This window comes from Haliotis rufescens, unplaced genomic scaffold, assembly GCF_023055435.1.
Source record: "Haliotis rufescens isolate VD_foot unplaced genomic scaffold, xgHalRufe1.0.p SCAF_22, whole genome shotgun sequence".
In the NCBI taxonomy this organism is placed as follows: domain Eukaryota; kingdom Metazoa; phylum Mollusca; class Gastropoda; order Lepetellida; family Haliotidae; genus Haliotis; species Haliotis rufescens.
The window spans coordinates 8,120,770-8,144,292 of NW_025963913.1; the positions used below are offsets into that span (position 1 = coordinate 8,120,770).

At 40.7% G+C, this 23,523-nt stretch overlaps 1 protein-coding gene across 1 annotated transcript in view; it reads right to left on the bottom strand.

Moving 5' to 3' along the window:
* LOC124116967 (F-box/LRR-repeat protein 5-like) overlaps positions 1 to 23,523 on the bottom strand; it is a 79,595-nt gene that overhangs the window by 46,014 nt on the left and 10,058 nt on the right. Inside the window, exons 2-6 of the mRNA XM_046478627.1 lie at positions 19,364 to 19,699; positions 16,067 to 16,205; positions 12,516 to 12,716; positions 6,600 to 6,751; positions 6,217 to 6,330 (exon numbers count right to left, since the gene is read on the bottom strand). Of these exons, the coding sequence (XP_046334583.1) occupies positions 6,217 to 6,330; positions 6,600 to 6,751; positions 12,516 to 12,716; positions 16,067 to 16,205; positions 19,364 to 19,699 (942 nt within the window). The remainder of the gene's footprint in view (positions 1 to 6,216; positions 6,331 to 6,599; positions 6,752 to 12,515; positions 12,717 to 16,066; positions 16,206 to 19,363; positions 19,700 to 23,523) is intronic.

Consider the following 23,523-nt stretch of genomic DNA (forward strand, 5'->3'; position numbering starts at 1 on the left):
CCCTCACCTGTGGTGTGAGTGCGCTGGTTTGTGGGACCCCAACTCCTGTACCCACGGCAGTGGGAACATTGGAGTCGACCCAGATTGACCACCGTGCAAGGTCTGACGCCTGAGGAGTTCGGAATTGCGCCGGGCACACCCCTTAGGTGCCCGCTTGCGCCGCGATCCGCGGGCCAAGACGGTGCACACTCTCCACGACGGCATCAGCGACCTGTTTGAGGTAATGATTGGCAAAAACCGAGTCAGAACGCCAGTAACAACCTCATAATATTCTGCGAACAGAGATATTCGAGTGTAGGGCAAATGTTGCCGCTAGCGCCCTGATCTCGTATCTCAGTATCAGCAGGATGTAAGATTTCTTTGAGTGATCTTACAGCGAATTCTCTCTCCGTTTGCCCGACTCTCTGATTCCTGGCGACGAAGCCCTTGAGCAGGCCCAGGTGGACCGCTCCTTCGTCACCCCTATGTACCTTGGCGACATCGAGTGCATGAATTTCGGATACACGTGCCGCCGTGGCAAAGGAGAGGAGAAATGCTGTTTTCCAAGTCACATGCCGGAACGAAGCACTATGCAAGGGTTCATACGGAGCTTCCGTAAGTGATTGCAACACTAGGGAAAGATCCCAGGCTGGTGCCCGAAGGCGGCCCTTCTTAAGATCGTGCTGTTTGAAACCCTTGATAATACCCCGTATCACCGGCTCTTTGGAGAGACTGGTACCCATAGCAACGTCCCGTACCGTAGCAACGGACGAGATATAGTTGGCAATGGAACCCCCGGAGAGTTTCCGGGTCTCTCGCAAGTGAGACATGAAACGAGCAATATCCTGCACAGATACCTTATCTGGCGAATGAATGTGATGTTTACAACACCACTTCGTGAAAATAACCCAACGTGCATTATACACCTTCTGGGTAGAATCACGATGCATACTAACGTATGCCCGAGACGCCCGGCAAGAAAAACCTTTACTCCTCAGACGCTCGGTGACAACATCCACGCGTGCAGATTGAACTTCCCTGCGTTTGGATAAAACTGACGGGTGTGAGGGTGGATCAAGAGATCCGGTCTCACAGGCAGTGGAAGTGGCGACTGCGTGACCTGGGTCAGCAAGTCGGGGTACCACGATCTGTTCGGCCACATGGGCGCGATCAATAACATTCGACAGCGAACTCCTCGGAGCCGGCTTAGAATGTGTGGTATCAACGCTGTCGGCGGGTAAGCATAAGCGTCCAAGCCTGTCCAGTCTAACGCGAGAGCATCGTGATCGATGGCCCTCGGGTCCGCGACTGGTGATACAAACAACGGGAGTTGATTGTTGAACCGCGTTGCAAACAGGTCGACCATCGGACAACCCAAACGTTCGCACAGCCACTGAAACACTACTGGGTTCAGCATCCACTCTGTGGGGCTCGGAACCTGAGGCCTCAATAGAGCATCGGCCAGTACGTTCCGCACACCTGGGATGTGACGGGCGCGTATCTGGCACGGGACACTGTCCACCAGAGCGTAAAACTCGAACGTGAGATCGAGTAGCGAGTGACTGTGGGTTCCCCCCAGTTTGTTCACATAGGACACTACCGTCGTGTTGTCGGTCGCCAGCATGAGCCGGGCGTCGACAAGACGATGCTTCCAGTGATTGACTGCGTTGATCACTGCCTTGAACTAGAGACAATTGATGTGAAGACCTAGTTCGTCTACGCACCACAGCCCCGAGCTCACCTCCCCCTCTAGATGGGCGCACCAGCCCACTAGAGAGGCGTCTGTATACAGGGTCAACGTGGCCCGGTAGGGCCGCATAGAGACTCCTGATAAGACATTGTAAGGGACCGTCCACCACTCCAGATGCGGTCGAAGCCGATCCGGGAGGGTGACGGTCGCACTGTTCACCTCCGTTGCTAACAACTGGATTAAAAACCGTTGCAGCGGGCGGAGTTGGAGACGACCCCGTTCGGTGCAGTCCTGGGCTGATACAAGTAGCCCTAACAGCTGTTCCCAAAAGTGAACAGTCTGTTGCACCGCTAAGACTTTGGCAATCATCGCCTGAATCTTGTGCCACCGGTCTGGGGGGACAAAGAGGCGATGGGACACCGTGTTGAACCGACCTCCGATGAACAGCAAGTTCTGAGAAGGGGTTAACTCGCTCTTGGGGAGATTGATAATCCACCCCAATTGCTCCAAAAGCCGACGTGCGAAAACGAGATGGCGTGACAGGGTGTCCGTCATTCGATTTGCTATTAGCGAGTCGTCCAGGTACGCGAAGTACCGGACACCCCTCCTGTGGAGGAACCCCACTATGGGGGTGGTTAACCGGGTGAACAGCCAGGGAGCGGACGTGTGAATCATTCTGAGTTCGGCACTGTCCAACTTGGGAACGAGAAATATCCTGGAGTAAAACCCCGGTGTTATTTCTGGTAGAGCTAACTCCCGTACTGCCCCTTCTCCACCAACCTGCCGATGGCATCGGTGAGGATGGGAAGATCGGTTTCCGAATCGAAACCTGCCAACGGGGCAACGGCGGATTCGCTTTGAGATCAAGCCGATAGCCGTACCGAATCGTGTTGACCACCCACGGGTCGTCGAACACTTGTTCCCAATTCTCCCAGTAAGTCTGGAGTCTGGCTCCTACTGGGGAAGGAGAGGGGGCCCTGACAGGCTGCAGCAGGCGCAACTGACCAGGGCCAAGTGACTCGGGTTCACCTAAGGGCCAACCGAAGTTGGCGCTGTCGGCATACGAACCCCTCCAATGAGAGTCACCTGGAGGGGCCCTTGCTGTCCTTAGACGACTTGGGCTTCCCCCAGTTCCCCGTCTTCCCGCGAAAGGGCAGCTGATTGCCCATACCAGAGCCCTCAGGGCGGGGCTACTTCCCAGAGGAAGAAGAACCCGACCCCTTAGACCTACCGGCCGCAGCAGCCTGGGGCGCGCTCCGGTTAGGAGCGGCACCCAGGCGCCTATGCAGGGACCCAACAAGAGCAAGTGTGTGCCAAGAGTCCTCGGCAACGTACTCCAGGGAAGCATTTCAACTGAGCAGGCAGTTGTAAATGCGCTGGTCACGGTCCGTGGGAGAACCTTCGACCAGACTGGCCGCTGCAGCCAAGTAAGTGTCTCCGTGAGACATGGAGTGCCGAGCGAGGGCGTCCAGCTGGTGCAAGGTAGCTTGCGTTACCGTAGCAGCCGGTGGGGCACGGACACCCAACCGCTCAACATGGGCCTCCGCGGTAGGACCAGCCTCGGGAAAGGCAAGGTCATGTACCGGGAATAAACCCTTTCTCCACGACGTCGGAGGCAACGGGACACCCCGACCGGAGGCCGCCGCGAAGGCGTTCTCCAAGGAAGGCTTGATACCGTGCAGCAAGGTTGATGCGGGGAAAGCCGTGTCGGAAGACTCATCGTATACCTCGGAGGAACCCACAGTCAGGGATTCCCCACGGTACCGGCCGGGGCATGTCCTCAAAGAGGACATAAACCATGGCCACGCGGTCCTTAACCGATAGCGGGAGCAACGGTTCGGGGGAAGGACCGGTGACCACGGGAGCCGCAGCCGTACCGGTGGACCCCGCGTCCGACCTCCGACGGAACAGCCAGCGGCCTATCCTGAGATAAGGCCGCCAGCTTGGAGTCCACAAGGTATGCAAGTAATGCAGCGACGGAATCCCCGGACAGCCCACGGGCCGCCAAGGGATCCGCCGCAGCCGTGGTGGTGGTACCCGCAAGGGGACCCCGACCGGACGAGCCGGCCACCACAGGGGTGGAAACGGACTGCACATACAGCCGGAACCGCTCGCTTGCGGCACACCCCGCAGCTCCTGGTTGCGGGGGTAGAGGGGGTGGAGGACGGCGAAACATCCATGTCAGACATTTTGTTTGTACTATGAACAAAGAGCAAAACATGGTTACAACACACGCACCACAAATAGTCACAAACGAGTATTTTCACAAGAAAATAAACGAGCAATGGGAATATAGAACATACATATATAACATATAGAGGAATAAGTGATGTAAAAACCCCAAGATATACTAGAACAGGGGAACGTAAGACGCAACGTGCATACGAGACACCCCGCAAGTATATAGAAAAAAAGGGCGGGAAAAAAATATTTCCTTTTGGCGGGAAAAATATTTCCAAGCGTAGTTACAGCAAACGCCCCGTAAAAGCACAGTTTATTAGAGAGAATAAACATAATAAATATCACCGAATGGTCGGAGAAACAGGAACGCTTGAGCAGTTTATTGTACGTCTTGCTAGAGTAAGCGAAGAGACAAGAGTGAAGGGTGTCACATGGCAGCTAGGTGGCTACGCACGTGCTGCATGAGGTAATTGAGATCTCTGTGGTAGATTTCGCTAAAGCAGCAGTTGTGGGAGACAACAGCCTCGGTATAACAGTGGTAACGTATTACTTAATGTAATATCCCCCACCATATCGTGCATATTTTCGTCTGTACATACGCCGATACAGCTTTTATCTGGAGCCCTGGTTACATCTATAAAGTCTCCATACTATGCTAACAATACTTCCTTTATGCAACAACTTACAAGTCATTTTGAGAGTGAATGACCTTCAAAGAGACCTTGACATATAATACAATCATGACAAATGATAGGTGTTGAGTTAGTGACTTAGAACTTAAGAGTTCATCTAAACTGATTGCAAAAATGCTTTGATTGTTCATATATCAATCCAACTGATCGAAAAATTTGAACAATGCTTCAAAATATGGGCTCTAGTGACTTGGCTTCAAACAGGTCACCTAAAACTTGAAAAGCTTGAGATCCTGCTTTAGAGATCATGTATAGTTTAATCTAATTTCATGCATAAATACCCAAATTTTTGTGTACAACAAGCATTTTTCATGCTTGACCATCAATGTTAATCAATAATGTCAGAAATTTTCCCATAGGGTATCTAGGATGTATATCAGGTATGAGTGAGTGAGTGAGTGAGGTTTTACGCCGCTTTTAGCAAAATTCCAGCAATATCACGGCGGGGAACACCAGAAATGGGCTTCACACATTGTACCCATGTCAGGAATCGAACCCGGGTCTTCGGCGTGACGAGCGAATGCTTTAACCAATAGGCTACCTGACCACCCCTTATATCAGGTATGAGTGAGTGAGTGAGTATGGTTTTACGCCGCTTTTAGCAATATTCCAGCAATATCACGGTGGGGGACACCAGAAATGGGCTTCACACATTGTACCCATGTCAGGAATCGAACCCGGTTCTTTGGCGTGACGAGCGAACGCTTTAACCACTAGGCTACCCGACCGCCCCATATCAGGTATGAGTGAGTGAGTGAGTATGGTTTTACGCCGCTTTTAGCAATATTCTAGCAATATCACGGCGGGGGACACCAGAAATGGGCTTCACACATTGTACCCATGTCAGGAATCGAACCCGGGTCTTTGGCGTGACGAGCGAATGCTTTAACCACTAGGCTACCCGACCGCCCCATATCAGGTATGAAGTCTCAAACATCTGTCATAAGGATGTGGTTAAGCAAACCAATTGTGGCAGCAGTGGCGGAGTTACAATTTGATCAAACATATTAAAATTTTGAATAACATCCTCTTAACCTTCCTCTTGAACACATGTAGTTCCCTTTTATGATCTTGGGAGAGACCATTGCATTGCCAAAGGCTGAGTCTAACATGCAATAAAAAAAAACCCCACTCAATTATCTTAATAAAAGACAATAAAATCATCTTCATTGTATATTTGAAACTGACTGAGATCAACAAAGTAATGGACCCGTCAAGATTCGGGGTTGGAATTGGTCTTCAGCAACCCATGCTTGTAGTTAAGAGGCGACTAACGGGTTCGTGTGGCCAGGTTCACAGACTTGGTTGCTGCATGTAATCATATCCCAATTGCGTGGATCAATGCTCATGATGTCAATCACTGGATTATCTGGTCCAGCCTCGATTATTTACAGACCACCGTCATAAAGCTGAAATATTGCTGAGTGCGGCGTTAAACAACAAACAATAAAGTAATGGTCTGACATTAATTAGATACTGTTGGAGGAATGAAGGTTTCTAAACAGAAGGTAGAATATTGGTAGAATTAAGGGTTCACTTCTACAACTGGCCGTTATGGCTTACTGTTGAACTTGAGCTGTCTAATATCAGCTATGTTTTAAGACTCCAATCCAGAAGGTTACGTATTTACAGAATATCCAACTGTGGCTAGGTTGATGATGTGATTGTACTTACTATTCTGTTGGTGAGGCCCTTGCTGTGAGCCAGTGAACAGTGTGTGATGCTGTCCCCGACATGCTGCAGCAGACCACTAGTCATGCCAGTCAGCATCTTCCACTCCTTGTATGCCTGGAATGACAACAATAATCACAAATTCTAATCACTTACATAACATATTCATACTACTTCTTCAAATACTGACAAGTTATTTTTGTTCCAAAATAATTTCTTTGCTGAAAGTAATTTCAGATTTGACAAAAATCCTACATGACTGTTGATGCAGAGGAAATGTAAAAAATGTTAAAGTTTAGGACAGTGCACCACACGTGAGCATACCTGAGAGACAAGAAGGTGGAGACATTGTGGAGACAGTGTAACTGGGCCAGACAGTAACTTACCTGTTTGTAATGTTTGTTTTCATTGTCCTCATCTTCAACACTTTCTGATTCATCGACATCAGCATCCTCGTCTATGATGAAACTGTGGGGAGTGTGAGCCACACTGCCTTCACGGTCTTCCCCAACAGTTGAGGGGAGGCAACTCCAAACACCTGCAGCAGAAAACACAGTTTCAACAATCATTGGAACAATTAGGAAGGTGTAAATAAGAATAGCTGAAGTCAGTTGACACAGGTATGCATCTTGAAATAGATTGAACCAGTGCAACAGAATGTGCATACCTTATACCATGTCAATGCCCTATCTAAACAATATGTATGAAGTTTCATCTGCCTGCAGTAAAAACTTTTTGAGTTATTGTAACGTATTATGTGTGTGAATTGCCTTCACCTTGTTGTGAATCTTACCTTCACTATCCGTTAGGGGTGACTATTGGTATGGAAATCACTATTGCGATAACTATTGATAGTGAAAGAAACTATTGCGATAACTATTGATATTGCTAGCAACTATCATTTTAGATTTTAGAGTTGAACTATACCTTGGAACTGAAGTTTCCTTTGAATGTGATAACCATAACAAAATGTAAAGTTTGAGATGACTGAATTGTTTTTTCTTTACCCTAATAATTTAAGAAAAAGAAACTTCCACATTACAATGTGTAAATTACTACCAATCATGATCAAAGGATAAACAAATTTGAACTGCATTGAATGTATTTTATTGATATGCTAAATACAATCGAAACTATCGATATTCCTAACTGAAATCGATATTATTGATCGGAAACTGATTTAACAATCGATTTATTGACTTTAAGTGAGTACCAATAGCAATATATCGATATTTCAATTTATCGTGACACCCCTACTATCCGTCACATGTATTTTATTCCTAAAGGCTATACAGCATATTTAAACATAAAAGGAGCCATACGCCTCTGTATCTCACTTGACTTATGAAGCAATACTTTTATGACACTTCAACTTTACTTTGGTACAAATATCTATAGTGAGTAAAAGAAAGACTGGGGACAAAGAGAAAATAATTATCCTTACATCACTGTTAAGGAAAACAATGTTGAATGGAAATGGTTTCTAAACAAACTTGGATCTTCTTATGGTCATTACTTTCATACAAAGTGTAAACCCTGTTGGTGAGGCAAACATTTATTTTCTAGTTATAATATGAATCCTCCATCAGTCAACTAGTCAAAAATCAACATTAGATGCATATCATAGAATGTGTTTTAATCTTTGGTGATATAACACTTTTCAGGTAAGTAAAATAGTCCAGGGCATTTTCCTGGAATGCCCATCCTCATTCCCTACGGTATTCAATTTGCTGTCACTCCCTAAGGTCCAGACGACTGGCTAGTTTTAAACCAGTGTGGAAACCTTTTTCAAACATGATTCTGTTTAAAGTACTGTTCCAGGTGACTTCTAGTTTGCATCTGTTCATGAGATGCCCTTGATGTGGCACACATTGCATAAGCTCACAACAGTGATACGCGTTACAACAAATGAGACATAGCGCTTTTTCCATTATTCACTCCAGTAGAGTTCTGGTATACATGACACCAGCATTCGGTCTGTACACAAAGATCTGTAAAGATATCCAGGTATGCAAGCTGAAAAGGGTAATTATGCACAGTGACGTTATACCATTATGGTCATGTTATATGGCAGTGTATTTTAATAATGTTTAAGAGTGATTGTAGCAGTGGTGCATTGTTTCTGTTGGGATTCGGTAGACGCTCATTGCATTGTGTTTGGACAGGGATCAGTCATCAGGAAGTTACTATATTTAGATGCTAGTGTGGTGTGTAATTTTCTGGTCCATTGATCACGCAGAGTGATAGTATGTTACCGAAACTTCTGTAATGTTCTATGTTGTGAAGGCACAATGTGAAAATTTCCAGGAGCTTGTGGGGCTGCATATATAGTGGGACAAGAGCATGTTTAGGGACCTCTCACACTTTTCATCACTTCGGAGCCAGCTTTCATGTGAGGATCGCTCATCATCCCTGATTCCCTGCCTGGCCCATCTCGAAAGATTGACCACTGTCGCCACTGGGTGAATATATATTATTATCACTGACTCTGCTATCATCATGGTATTTTTGTATTTGATACTGACCAATGCCATCATATTATTTATTGCCATTGAATATTATACTACCACTTGATTGTGTACTGCCATTGTAATTGCTGTGCAGTAATTTGTATTGATTTGTAAACCTTGTTTATTTTTGTAATACATTTGTTAATTGTGTAACGCTTGTTGGTTGGTTGTTGGTTTCACACTAGATTCTTTTACGTACAGATTTCTGGGTTAACATATTGTTTTAATTTTGGAATTGACACTTAACAGTTATATAAAAAAGAATTCAGATGTATATAAACATCTAAAAATTAATTGGGGGTTATAGTGATCTATAGTGTGAATCTCATGCAAGTACACAACCATAAACTACATCTTTGCCAAATTTCAAAACACTATGAAAAAAAGATGGCTAATTAATAGCCATTAATGGGTTTATAAATATGGCCACCTTGTTTAAAATCGTATCAGAATTCTGTGAGCAATTTTAAAGACACCACAGCTGGGATTATTTGTACAAAGTTACAGGCATCCTATTCACAAAGTGGTCTCAGCTAAGACAAATCTTAGTGACTTACAACAAAAATTACAGCTGCAATTTGAGCTATTCTTGACAGGCATGTCATACCGTATATCGCTGTGTATAAGGCGACCCCACGTATAAGACGACCCCCCTGTACACGCCTTCAAAATCAACCCAAAATCCTATACTCCGTGTATAAGGCAACCTGGAATGAAGCACATCACAAGTGCGCACACAAACCTTATATATGCAATAAAAATATGTTTATCTTGCGTTGTTTTTTCTACGATGATTGGTTGCGTGTGTAACTCCAGCACATGTTGCCATTTTGTGTTTAGACAGTACGACACCAAATTGGTGCCCGTAAAATAAAATTCATTTATGAAGTAATAACATATAAGAGACAATGATGAGTAATTTAATCGCCAATTAACTATGTTGTAACTAACTAGGCTTATATTTGCTTCACAATCAGCGTGTTTATTCCACAATCACTTATTCACACTGTCTCCAACAGTTGTTAATACAACTGTGAATACAGCGGGAATTGATTTCAGCTTCACCGGTTATCACATGTTAGGTCACATGTGCAATATGCAAATGCTTACCAGTACTTCCAGCTCTCTACTCACGGATGTTGATTGTTTTACCGTGTCAGCTGGTTTGACAATCTGCATCGAGGCGAGGGTCATTTCAACTTTATTTGCAGAAATTATTAAACTTTATTCAAGGAAAAGAGATGCAAATCATGTTTATGTATGGAAATAGTTATTGGAACAGTTATTTAGGATAAAATGCGAAGTTTTATTGTCAAATGCTGGGCTGGCTATCGGACGCCGGTTGACATCGCCAGTGGAAAAAAATGTGAGATCTTCGACTCCGTGTATAAGACGACCCCCCTTCTTAACCCCATCATTTTAGGTACGAAAAACTCGCCTTATACACAGAGATATACACACCTATCACATGACACTAATCTTAGCTTTGACAGTGAGCTCTTCTGTGATGGAAGAAAATAAGCTAGGGGTTTCCCATTGACACCATCAATTATACAGGGAATTCCCAAAATTTAAATTCATGTATGCATTTATATTTATAAATATATAAAAATAATTATATATAAAAATAATTATATGTATAAACAATGGACAAATAAACTGGACATAGAATTAAATGTTGGTGATATTATTAAGGTCGGTGATGATGCATAATGATATAACTGTCAAGCAAACTTAAAGATTAATATATGCTGCTGGTAAAAGAAAAAGTGACAAAACATACATGAGTATCCGAGACCAAATCCATAACACCCGTACCTTTCAGACATACCAATTGTACCACTGTAACAATTCCATTATTACATCATTTTATGTATATCATTCTACAACAGACATAGCATCAAATACACACATTAGTTGACTTAATGTAACAATGAATATGTTAGGCATGTTTACATAATATATAATACTAATAACCATACCCAAAATATAGATGGTGCATTACTGTTGCGCCTGCACAAAGTTAAATATTCTACAACATTGTCCTACAACTGCACTGCCTTGGCGTGGTTCAGGTAAACCCAGGGTCAATGGCTGCCTTGTCACGTAAACAAAGGAAATAGTTTAAATAAAACTCTCATTTAAAACTCTGATGATTGCTAATTTGTGTGTGTAGTTTGTAGGGGTGAAACGGTACAGCAAGGTCACGATATGATACATATCACAACACATAGGTAGGGATACAATACATATTTACGTCAAAATGCGTGGAAACTTCTTGACTACAAATATTTCGGAGCATGTTCTAAAGGAAAAGTAGCTGGAGACATGTTTGTAGCTATTTTTAGTAGTGAACGCTTTTTACAATACATTTTGCGCCAATTGACCGACAAAATCGCTGAGGGGTCATTAAACAAGTAGTAAGTAATATATTTCAGCAAAAATATCGATACAGATGAAAACGTATCGTGTATCGATCTTTGTATAAAAACATACAATGCACCGGTGAACGATGTATCGTTTCACCCCTAGTAGGTTGCATATGATAAGTGAGGTGACATCGCATCTATATTATTGCACTTATATAGTTACCCCGGATCTTCAACTCTCTGGGCGGACCCTCTACCACTAGATCACGGAGGCGGTCTTGCATATGATAAGTGAGGTGACATCGCATCTAAGATTATTGCACTTATATAGTTACCCCAGACCTTCAACTCTCTGGGCGGACCCTCTACCACTAGATCACGGAGGCGGTCTTGCATGGGATAAGTGAGGTGACATCGCATCTAAGATTATTGCACTTATATAGTTACCCCGGACCTTCAACTCTCTGGGCGGACACTCTACCACTAGATCACGGAGGCGGTCTTGCATGGGATAAGTGAGGTGACATCGCATCTAAGATTATTGCACTTATATAGTTACCCCGGACCTTCAACTCTCTGGGCGGACACTCTACCACTAGATCACGGAGGTGTTCTTGCATGGGATAAGTGAGGTGACATCGCATCTAAGATTATTGCACTTATATAGTTACCCCGGATCTTCAACTCTCTGGGCGGACCCTCTACCACTAGATCACGGAGGTGTTCTTGCATGGGATAAGTGAGGTGACATCGCATCTAAGATTATTGCACTTATATAGTTACCCCGGACCTTCAACTCTCTGGGCGGACCCTCTACCACTAGATCACGGAGGTGTTCTTGCATGGGATAAGTGAGGTGATGTCGCATCTAAGATTATTGCACTTATATAGTTACCCTGGACCTTCGACTCTCTGGGCGAACACTCTACCACTAGATCACGGAGGCGGTCTTGCATGGGATAAGTGAGGTGACATCGCATCTAAGATTATTGCACTTATATAGCAACCCCGGACCTTCGACTCTCTGGGCGAACACTCTACCACTAGATCACGGAGGCGGTCTTGCATGGGATAAGTGAGGTGATGTTGCGTCTAAGATTATTGCACTGATATAACAACCCCGGACCTTCGACTCTCTGGGCGGACACTCTACCACTAGATCACGGAGGTGTTCTTGCATGGGATAAGTGAGGTGACATCGCATCTAAGATTATTGCACTTATATAGTTACCCCGGATCTTCAACTCTCTGGGCAGACCCTCTACCACTAGATCACGGAGGCGGTCTTGCATGGGATAAGTGAGGTGAATTTGCGTCTAAGAATATTGCACTTATATAGCGACCCCGGACCTTCGACTGTCTGGGCGGACCCTCTACCACTAGATCAAGAGGCGGTCTTGCATATTATACATGTGTTACTGACCTTGAGCCCACTGCACTGGGTAGAAGTGAGACCACAGTGAGGAATCCAAGGCCATCTTGTTCCAGTGTTGACACACCTGGGCACATCTGGCCAGGTCTTGTGGAGACAGGAGAGACAGTACACACAGCAGGATCTCATCAGGAAGACTCTGAACACTGACCAGTGGTACACACACCTCTGTCTCTTCATCTGATGACTCACCTTCAATGCAAAAAGTATCACTAGTACATACAAAACATGTTGTTCCCAGCCAAGGTCCAATCCAGAGAATCTAGGATATCTGAATGCGCAATAGTATGGATAGTTTTATTTGCAATTACAAACATAACTGACATTAGCGACATGAGTTACATTACAGTTGTATCACAGAAGGAGGTACTCAGGCTTCTCAGGATGTTACAAGGTTGTTGACTTCAACTACATCTTTAGTATGATGAGCAAATGCTAAAACACTCTGCTAATCACCCTGGATAACATAAAGCCAGTACTTACAGGATTCTGTGAGTAAATTTTTATAACACTACTTGTAATAACTCGAACCAACTTTTACTGCTTTATGGACTAGTGAACCAGAGGCAGAACTCACCTTTTATTTATATTGGAAACCTTACCACTTGAGCCTCAGAGAAGCATACGTGGAAAAAATGAAATCCTAACTGTTTCATAAAAGTGGACAAAAAGAAAATATTGAGCAAATATTATATGTCCAGATGTTCTGGAGAAGTATCTTATCTGAAAATTCAAGGGCAGATGGGTCAATGACTAATGGAAACCCATGCTATGTGCTGACAGCACAACATAAACACTTTTACAAAAGTCCCTTATAGGGACTTGGACCTTTGTCTGACATGCTGCTGACATCTGATTATCCTCCAGTGTCCTGTGTATTGTATATCCACTCTATTAGGATTCATTGTTACTGATAAAGTGTTACCAAACCGTTTTGTTGACTTTTGATAGACATAATATTTATGACCACTGATATTTGCACGCTTCGTTTTCTTGTGACTGAAAATATGTTTTCATGTGCAAGTCATGAAATTTGTCACAGGTGATAATTGTCTTGCCAACACTCAACAAATAATGAGATTAGTTGTTGCCTTGAAGATGATAAATCACAGGTATAGGTATTGCTGGTAAAGGCATTACAAATTTGCCCAGAGCATGATATATTTGCAATATGGCACCACCAGAGATTGGCCAGGATGAGTGAGACCCTGCATCACAACAGCAGCCCAGGATTGCTACAAATGGGTCCTTCACCCTCAAAACATGACACTCCCTGCAACAAACTTCCAATACTGCCTGTTGCGTGGAAATTACTGCGCTAAATACATGGAACTGTACTATGCATCCTTCTAGTTAGGCTCAGAACTTTTCAGCCACTGGAAGTAACAGACAACTTGAAGAGGACATCTGAATGAATTTTGGAGGTCAACATCTGAGTAAGTGTGTGAGTTTGGTTTAACACCACTTTGAACAGTATTCCACCTATATCAGGGTACATCAGCTTAATCATGATAATGTGGGAGGAAAGCCCGAACTCATGCAGGTCTCAGACGTTTATCATTTTTCGTTAAACTCACGAGCACAGGTATTGTGCTGAAAAACCTCAAAACATAATTAGGGTGAACCAAGAATCAAACCCATGATCATAAGTTCCAAAGGATGCAACTCTGCACAGCGAATTGTGGCACCATATAATCATTGCTGACACAACAGGTAACATATCAAATAAAAGTTTAAGACTTGCGAAATATTATTATACGATATTAGAGAGTACACTCTACATCAATGATAATCAATAATCTAATGTTAATAGGGATTGCAGAATATGGAACACACCCTACCTTGTTATGGTATTCATTTTCCGAGGAAATTTATAATGTGTATTAGATAAAACAGCCAACAAAACACACACACACACACACACACACACACACACACACACACACACACACACACACATAGAAAATAAATAAATTAGATTAGTATGATCATAGTATGTTAGACACACGTAAAAGACTATTTCAGCAGACCAACCATAGCGCCATCAGAATAAAAATTTACAGCACATTGTATCCATAAGTTGTTTGTCTACTCAGAGGTAGAGTTGTGATTATTTTAGTTGTTAAGTTGATGTTTCAGTGGTTCTGTTCAGTAGTTGTATTTTTGTACCTCGTTTTTCATCATGCTGTGTGCAACAGACCACTCATGTTTAGATGTCAGGGCCACATTTCAGAAAATGTCCATTTGCGATAAAATAAGAAATGGTTGGGGTAATTTATTTACATGGTCAGGTGGTTTATTCAATCACACGTGACTTTTAGCATGCTTAGTCATTTAATATGAAATTAGCAACAATTACATGTTGAAGTGGGCGAGCATGTACGTAAACTGGCAGACAAGAAATCGTGGCACAGGTATGATGCAAACAAGCTCTACTTTGAGCTTGTCCATTCAATGTTTACATGTTGATCACAAAATCTTTGCCTATAAACAGAACTTGTGCCAAATTTTTCATTTTTCGATTCACGGGCCCGCTGCCCCTGCTGAAAAGCAGCTGGAAAAGAAATACATAAAACATAAAAAGATTTATTTTTATTATGTCTCCTGCTAGTAACATTGACCATCTTATACAAAATAAAATGTTGTATATAAGTTCCATGTCTACATCACAATCAATGATTCAATAAGCCAGCTGCAGTTTTTAGTCCAGGGCAGAATAAATGATTGACATAGCTATTTATTTTTATTTTTATTTCGATCAATCTTCTGTGGAAAAGCTGGAATAAATCTGTGAAACATAAAAATTTAAAAAGTGTGGCCTTAACAATCATAGTTCTTTTTCTTTTTTTAAATATTTTTATTTCAATTCAGTAGACATAAATGTAACATTGGTACACGAGGTATATATATGTGTAGCAATTCATAGAATGTTAAAACATGATCAGATATGGGAAAGTACATATATTGATTGACTGAGAAATTATAATAAGTATTAACAATCATAGTTGTCTTGCCATATCTTATGGTTTTAATTTTAATTTTCGGTCAGTCAGCATCATGAACAGAATGACAATGTTTTGCCTCCTTGCCATGCTAAATTGGCATGACAAGGGATCTAAAATTATCCAATACTTGACAAAACCCCTTTAGTTGCGAATTAAATGTCAACAGTTTTTCGCCAATAACTGTATATAATAGTGGGGTAAAAGTACATTCTGTACACTCTGGTCAGAAACATTTAACAAACTGGCTGTCTGATACTAAAATATTTATGTGCATGTGATATGGGTGCATAATAAATATTCGCCATCATTCACTTGAAGTTCAAACAGGCTGAGAAGCATACTATCCATGCTACACATCTCACCATATTTCCCATTCTGTAACACTGTATAAAACATGAGTGACATGATGTTCAAGCCGAGATGATTGGGAAGATGATGGTCCTAATGTGGATTTTATGCATACAGTGTTTGACCTAAGTTACAGGTGAAAAGGGACATATGGGACCAGAACAGGCAATTGGCGATAGCAGAACTCACTGGACAGGGCGTCCTCCACACACTTCTCAGTGTGGCTGTCCGGTGAACGGTGTTGTGCCAGGTGCTGCTTGATTACATTGGCTTTTATCTCCTTCAGCTCCTCATATGTGAAGTACTTGATCAGCATTGGCTGAAACACCTGCAAACACAAATCCTTAGTTAGTCATCAGTTTAATTTTAGCACTAAAAATATGGTGGGACTGATTAATAGTTGTAATCTTGAAATGTTATCATTTCTCAATGTTTTATTTAATTTAATGCTGAATAGTGGAACTTTTCCTGTGGAATGGTTGAAAGGTATTATCCTTAGCAATATTATGAGTAAAATATTTACTTATAGATTGTATACAAAATTACCTAGTGTTTGCGATGTATATGATAAAATTCCAGAATCCCAGGTAGGATTTAGAGCTGGTTACAGTACTATTGATAATATATTGTATTACAGTGTTGGTACAAAAGTATCTGTCTCAGACTAATGGAAGATTCTACTGTTTATTTGTTGATTTCCGAAAAGCATTTGACTGTTGAAGAAAATTGTTTTAATATACCATATTAAAGAAGCACATTCATGTTTTTTTCTTACATGCATTCTCGGGCAAAATTTGCTGTAAAACTCCAATAATCCTATTTCTCATTAATTTGTCACTCTTAGTTGTGTAACACAGGAATGTGATATTAGTCCTTTATTATTCTCTCACTTTGTCATTGAGTTGGAAGGTATGTTACATGAACATGAGGGGCAGTCGGGTAGCCTAATGGTTAAAGTGTTTGCTCCTCACACAGAAGACTCAGATTCAATTCCCGACATAGGTACAATGTGTGAAGCCCATTTCTGGTGTCCCCCGCTGAGATATTGCTGGAATATTGCTGAAAGTGGTGTAAAACCTCACTCACTCACATGAACATGATGAATGTAATGTCAGAGGTATCTCTGAAGGCATTGCTTTCTTAGATACATTGTTATATATGTATGCAGATGACCTTTGCCTGTTTGATTGCACTGTTATTGGTAAACAAAGATTAAGAAAACTCAATGTTTTCAAATAATTTAGCATTAAATGCAGTGATTGGGAATTTATGCAATTCATGCATACCTGGTAATTTGAAAAATGGTGCACACAAAAAACAGTAAGGGGCCTTTATGCGCAGAAGTCTCCTTACACTACAGTACTCATGAACACAAATGCTTTTTGAATTTTTGAATTCCTCCCTGATTTACATCTGACAAACAAGTTGCATCATCCATTTCCTCAGCGCTATTCCTTTAATACACTGTATTTTCTTCTATGAGTATAAGTATTCTATATATAGCTATTTCATGTATTGTAAACAGTCAAGTATGGCTTTATGCATATGCCCTTAACTGACTGATCATGCAGGAGATTACAAACATGTTTGAGAATTGTAGTATTTCCTGAGTGAGAGAGAGTAAAACATGATTTCTTACACAAGAAAAAAATCAGTATGACACACATGCGAGTGTAATAATTTCTTTATTACCTATTATTTCTTAATCTTTTTGAGCTCACCTTTAGAAAAATGCACTGACCATGGCCGCCGTCCTAGAAAACCATAACTGTCGAATGACGTCAACAATCTTCAGCTAAGACATTGTTTCTAGTGTGAAGTCATTCTAACCCTACGTCACAATAAGATTTGAATGTCAACAATGCCGTCCAGATGATGTAAACAATACACTGGAAGTGATATTTGGTCAAGTGCACATGATTTTTATGAACATGGTTATTTCTAACCCTATGGTTATAAAATATGTTACCTTGTAATCAAGGTAATAAGAAGAATCTTTTAATGAGTTATACAAAGTTTGTGAGAGATGCTCTTGTATTAAAAAATGTCCATGTACAAAATTAACGTACCCATCTGTTGCTGCAAATGAATCTTGCTTAACTTATGTACATTTGCTTATGTCCTTTATGCCGAATAGGGATACATATAAGATACTATTCTATTTTCAGGTGATAAGATCTGGATAGTTCCACCATACATGGTTTGCCAAACAAATTAGGAAACAGTGTTACCTGTTGAGATTTTACAGAGCCCTAAACATGTCATTGTGATGCATCAAGGACTAACAGCACCAATGATAAAGGCTGATAAAATATGCAGTTTTTTCGTTTGATAAAATCATTTTATTACTTGCCCGTGAAGAGATCACCCGTTTAATAAACATACAGCTGTATTACACATTGTGTAATACCAAAACGCGTGCTTATGTACTCTCGGAACACGTTTCGCGAACAAATATTGAAAGCTCTCAACATCCCTAGGCTAATTCAACGACATTGCGTGTGGAGATAATAGATCACTGAGAGGAGCTTATGCACACTCGATGACCCCAGCAACCTTGTTGCTAGGCTGACGTCACATGGCATTGTTTCGCCGAAGGATCTTGCAACAAAATTCCACAAATTACGTCATCGGGTATTGTGACGTGATTGTAAACTTTGAGGTGCAAGGCCCCATTCCACAAGGCGATCGTACGGTAGCGCAACGACAGTCCTTGGTCTAAGTTAAAGTATGTGAGTTGCGATAACCTTAACGCGACGATAATTTTGTGGAATGGACGCCTGAATTCTAAGATGGACCGTTGTATGGTATTAAATTCATACGTTTCAACTTTGGACGTGTTTGAAGTATTACTGTGTTAAACTCAATTGGATTATGCCGTGGATCGTGTACGTGTCAGCCTATTCACACTCAACAGTATAATTCTAAAAACGTTATAAATGGCCAGTAATAAATAAAATACTAAACTCGCTCCCGTGTAAAACCAATTTTATGAAACTCGTGAATAGTTGTGGTATCTGACTCGCTTTCACTCGTCAGATACCAGAGCTATTCACTCGTTTCGTAAAATTGGTATTACACGGGAGCTCGTTTAGTATTCTATATATTTGCAACATCAGGTATTAGATTTCCTCAGTTATAAACTTACATGGGTATTCAATGATAAGTTGATTGAACCAGTTATACAAAATTAATATCATAATTATGTTTTTGCTGACTAAATATTTAATTTTTTATGTACCCCTCCCCCTCAACAATCACAGGTGGCAAGGGCACAATAACACACTGAGCAAAGTTATGTCCTGTAAAAATTGTTGAAGAATCTGAATGATTATTGGTTCAAATCCTAAAAAGATAAATTTCAGGTTCAACGCCAAGGCAGGTTTGTGAGTTTCACCAAAGTGACTTCCATACTCAGTTTCGACCACTGTCGTCCACATGGATGATTTAACTGATTGAGTTCATGCAGTAAACTCATTAACTTACCTCCTCCTCCTCTTCCATATGGGGCAGAAACTGCTGAGTGAAGTCTTCCAAGGCCTTCCGCAGTTGCAGGCCATAGTTGAGCCTTTCACTGGCAGTCTTGCTTGTCCAAGTGTAGCCTGCATACACCAATCTCAGCATCTCTGACAACTGGTTATCAGAATGGCAGTTGCATACTGCTTTGTTGGTGATGGATAGGGATCTCAGCTTCACCTTTAGTTTCCGCATGATGTATTTGTTCTCGATGTGCTCATGAGCACGGAACTCCTGGAATGTGTTACACAGGTTCTCCAGCAAGGTGCGCAGGTGAACAACATCAGAGAAATTGGTTGATGTCATCTGAAAAACAACACGTTAAAGTGTTAGTGATGCTAATATGGGAGTGTTAAGATTTGAGGTAAAAAATACACTTCTGTATGACTTCTCATTTTAGTGGCAAATAATTTATGTTTTAGCTAAATTGATGGGATAAAGTATCTCTATATTTTTTCTGCACCAGTATTGAATATTGGGTGTGTCAGTTGATCTGTGTATCATATAAGCACAATATATAACAACCAGATTCTGTTTTTTGTTATTTAACGCTGCACTCAACAGTATTCCATGTATATGACTGCAGCCTGTAAAATAATTGAAGCTGTACCAGACAAACCAGTGATTGATGATATGATTGATCATGGTGTGATTGATGATATGATTGATCATGGTCCACAATGCATGATGACACACTATCAATAAAGTCACGGTGCCAGACAACCCATTCCATTATGTCACATCTTATGACAAGTATCAACACTAAACTGGTCTGCCTTCATAATTAATGTAGATAAGACAAAAGCAATATGGATAGGCTCAAAAGCGAGTAGCAATGATCAATTATGTCAAGACTTACAAATAGAATGGCACAATAAGGAATTTGAAGTATTAGGTATTATGTTTAATCCAAACTTAAGTGAACTCTGGGTATAAATCAATACTAAAAGAAAGCTTGAAGAAATAAACAGATTGCTTGCAAATTGGAGAAAAAGAAATCTAACGTTAATATGAAAAAATACTTTCGCTTTGTCAAACCTAGTTCACATATATTAGACACTACCAAACCCTCCTTAGGACTGTCTTATCACTTGACAAAATATTTTACAATTTTAACTGGAACAATAAAAAAGACAAAATCAAAAGGACCACTTTGACAAGAAAATATGAGGAAGGTGGATTACGCATGAAAAACATTAGAGCCTTTATTGACGCAATAAAACTATCTACGCTCAGATTATAATGTAAAAAAACAATCATATAGTAACCCTTGAGTGCTAATGTTGACATGAAATCTTATGTTAAAAACCCCTACTGGAAACATGTATTGAAAGCTTTGAACAAATTTTGTAAAAAAAATAATATTGATAATATAGAAGAAATTTTGTCCCAACCATTTTGGCCTAATCACAACTTCAAACAAGCAACATACTACATAAAGCAATGGGCTAATAATGGAATCTTCTCAATTAAAGATGTATGCAATGAGAACGGATTGATGTCCTTTTGAAGAACTGAAACTAAAATATCCGATAAAAGGAACAATATTAGACTACAATATGTAAGTTTCAATAGACACGACTCATGGAAAACAACAATCATGAAAACTAGAAACATAAGTTTGCAGAATTTGTATTTAAACCTTTGTTGTTACAGGTTACCAGTTGTAGCCATAGGTACCAACTAAAAACATGATACAAAAGAGCCTTTAGGGTTAACAAGTTTATTTAATGACATGAACTTGACAGTATGACTAACAGGTAATCCCTCAAGAAAGGAAGTGCCGTATAAACTAATTCAAGGACATTCTATAGCCTTCACAACTGCAAACATGGCGGTTATCAACACGATGCCACCTGCAAAAAATATTAAAAATGACAGTGCCCCTGTAGCATGCACAAAATAGGGGATGTAAGTAGGTCACGGGACTGTGCGAGACCTTACATTGTTTAGTACTTCTGGTGACAAACAACGTCTCGCGGCAGTGGCGACAGCAGTGTTACGTCGGACAGGGCCCGGCTAATCATATTCGGAACACTCTGGTGTAGCTTAGAAAAACATGACATTCAGAGCTCCAGATAAGCTGTGTATCTGCGTAAAATATGCATCAGAAATGCAGAAATACGCAGTGAAATAAAATTCAAGCGTATCAAATACGCAACGAACATTATAGATACGATACAAAAATAAAACTTGTGCATATCATCAAAATATTGTGAAGTAACCCTGCATATTTGATTAGCAATTCAGTAACTTATTTTGAAATTATATACGGACATTCCGTCAACCTTGCCAAACTCCACGATGACAGTTACATCATGATCATTTGCCATCACACTTTCTTGTGGAAGTATCGCGGTATTTTTGAGTCCTATAAAGCTCTCGAACCCACACAACACAAGTTTGCAGTGACTAGATGAATAGTGATTTTAAATATTTAACTTAAATACCCACATGTGTAAAAACTAGTGGGTAACAGAAATTTGAATACCCAGATAGAATTACTGATACCCAATGATTTTAAAATGCATGGGTAAAATACCCACAACACCAAAAGCTTATCTGGAGCTCTGGACATTGTCACAGGCATTAAAAACTCGAGTTATGTGGCATGAATAACAAGTGTTGGCTTGTCAAAGCAGTTGCAGTGTTGTCAAGAAGTCCTATGATCGATGTCAAACTGGCCACTACCCATCATTCATGAATATTGAGGTAAGTTTTCACTCACTTCTGATAGGCTAGGTATAATTGTCAGTGTTGATAAGTCAATACTGATCGGTTAAATCATCACACTACAGTGATGATGGCGTTGAAATATGAGCATGAACAGTCGTACTGTGACTCGTTGAATTTGTTATTTATTTATTGTCAAAAAAAAAGACGGTATTTGCAATTGCAATATGCTCCCAGTTTATGCGTCATACAATGTTATTGCAAATTTCCATTATATCTATCCAGAGCCTTTTTTCCAATATTAAATGTTCAGCTCTGACAAGGAACGTCACAGAATGTATATTTATGGGTCCATGGGAGAAAGACACAAACTATAGTCATAAGAATGGCTATTATGTGTATGTTGGCAATGTAAATTGTTTTGATTTTTTTTGTCAATACTTGTAATATATCTGAGTAATAATGTTGTCCAAAGAGAATTATAGGGGTGCCTGTGTTAACAGAGACCATAAAATAGATGTGGACTCTGGTGTTAATAAAAAAAATTATGTGCCAATATCATGATGATAATGTTACATTGCCTATGAGAGAACAACTTTTGTTGTGTATACAGTTGTGAACATATTAAAGTCTTATCTGAAGTACTGGTTCTGTAAATGATTTACGTGACCATCAGAATACACCATGTACACTGGACACTTGCTGGAATAGGACCTACTTGTCATCAACATGGTGTTGCAGAACATCTTGGGACTCTCATATAAAGTCCAGTGTGAATCTAGATACTGACACAAGTGACAGTGCAGGCTGTTGAAAATATTCCAATTCACCGTGGCACAGTTATTTGTTCAGGCTTGGCTTTGGGAATATTTGCCAAGAATGTTTAATATTTTGAGAATAATCATGACCTGGTAATAAAATTACTGAATAAATCTAAAGCTTATTTATTGTTTTTAAGTGTGGATAATGCCATACAAAAGAAAGTTTTTTTTATATTTATGGTATCAGCCATGATACTGAATTGATATTAAATATAATATCATAACAAAGCACATTGAATGTATGATAATAGTTTTTCAGTTTATGGGTCAAAATCTTCCTGGAAAATACAATAGATGCTCACCAATGAAAATTAAACATAACCAATGGATTAGCAGAAAACTGTTGTTGCTTTATGAAATTAATTCCTTGGTGAAATAGCAACATGTCTTCCTTTTGCATCGGCTGTATTAGGGTTCAGCATGCAAATACACTGATTCATTGGACAATAGCCAATACACATTATTCTTGACCAGAAATCTTAAAACAGATTGGTCCATATGGATACTGGAAAATGTGAAATGTCACTCACCTCATTTGTTTAACTTGGCTTTATTGGCAGAATATTTGAAATAAAAATATATGAAAAATAGGTACAATTATTTTTATCTCTGTATCAAGTCAATGTTGTTTTACTA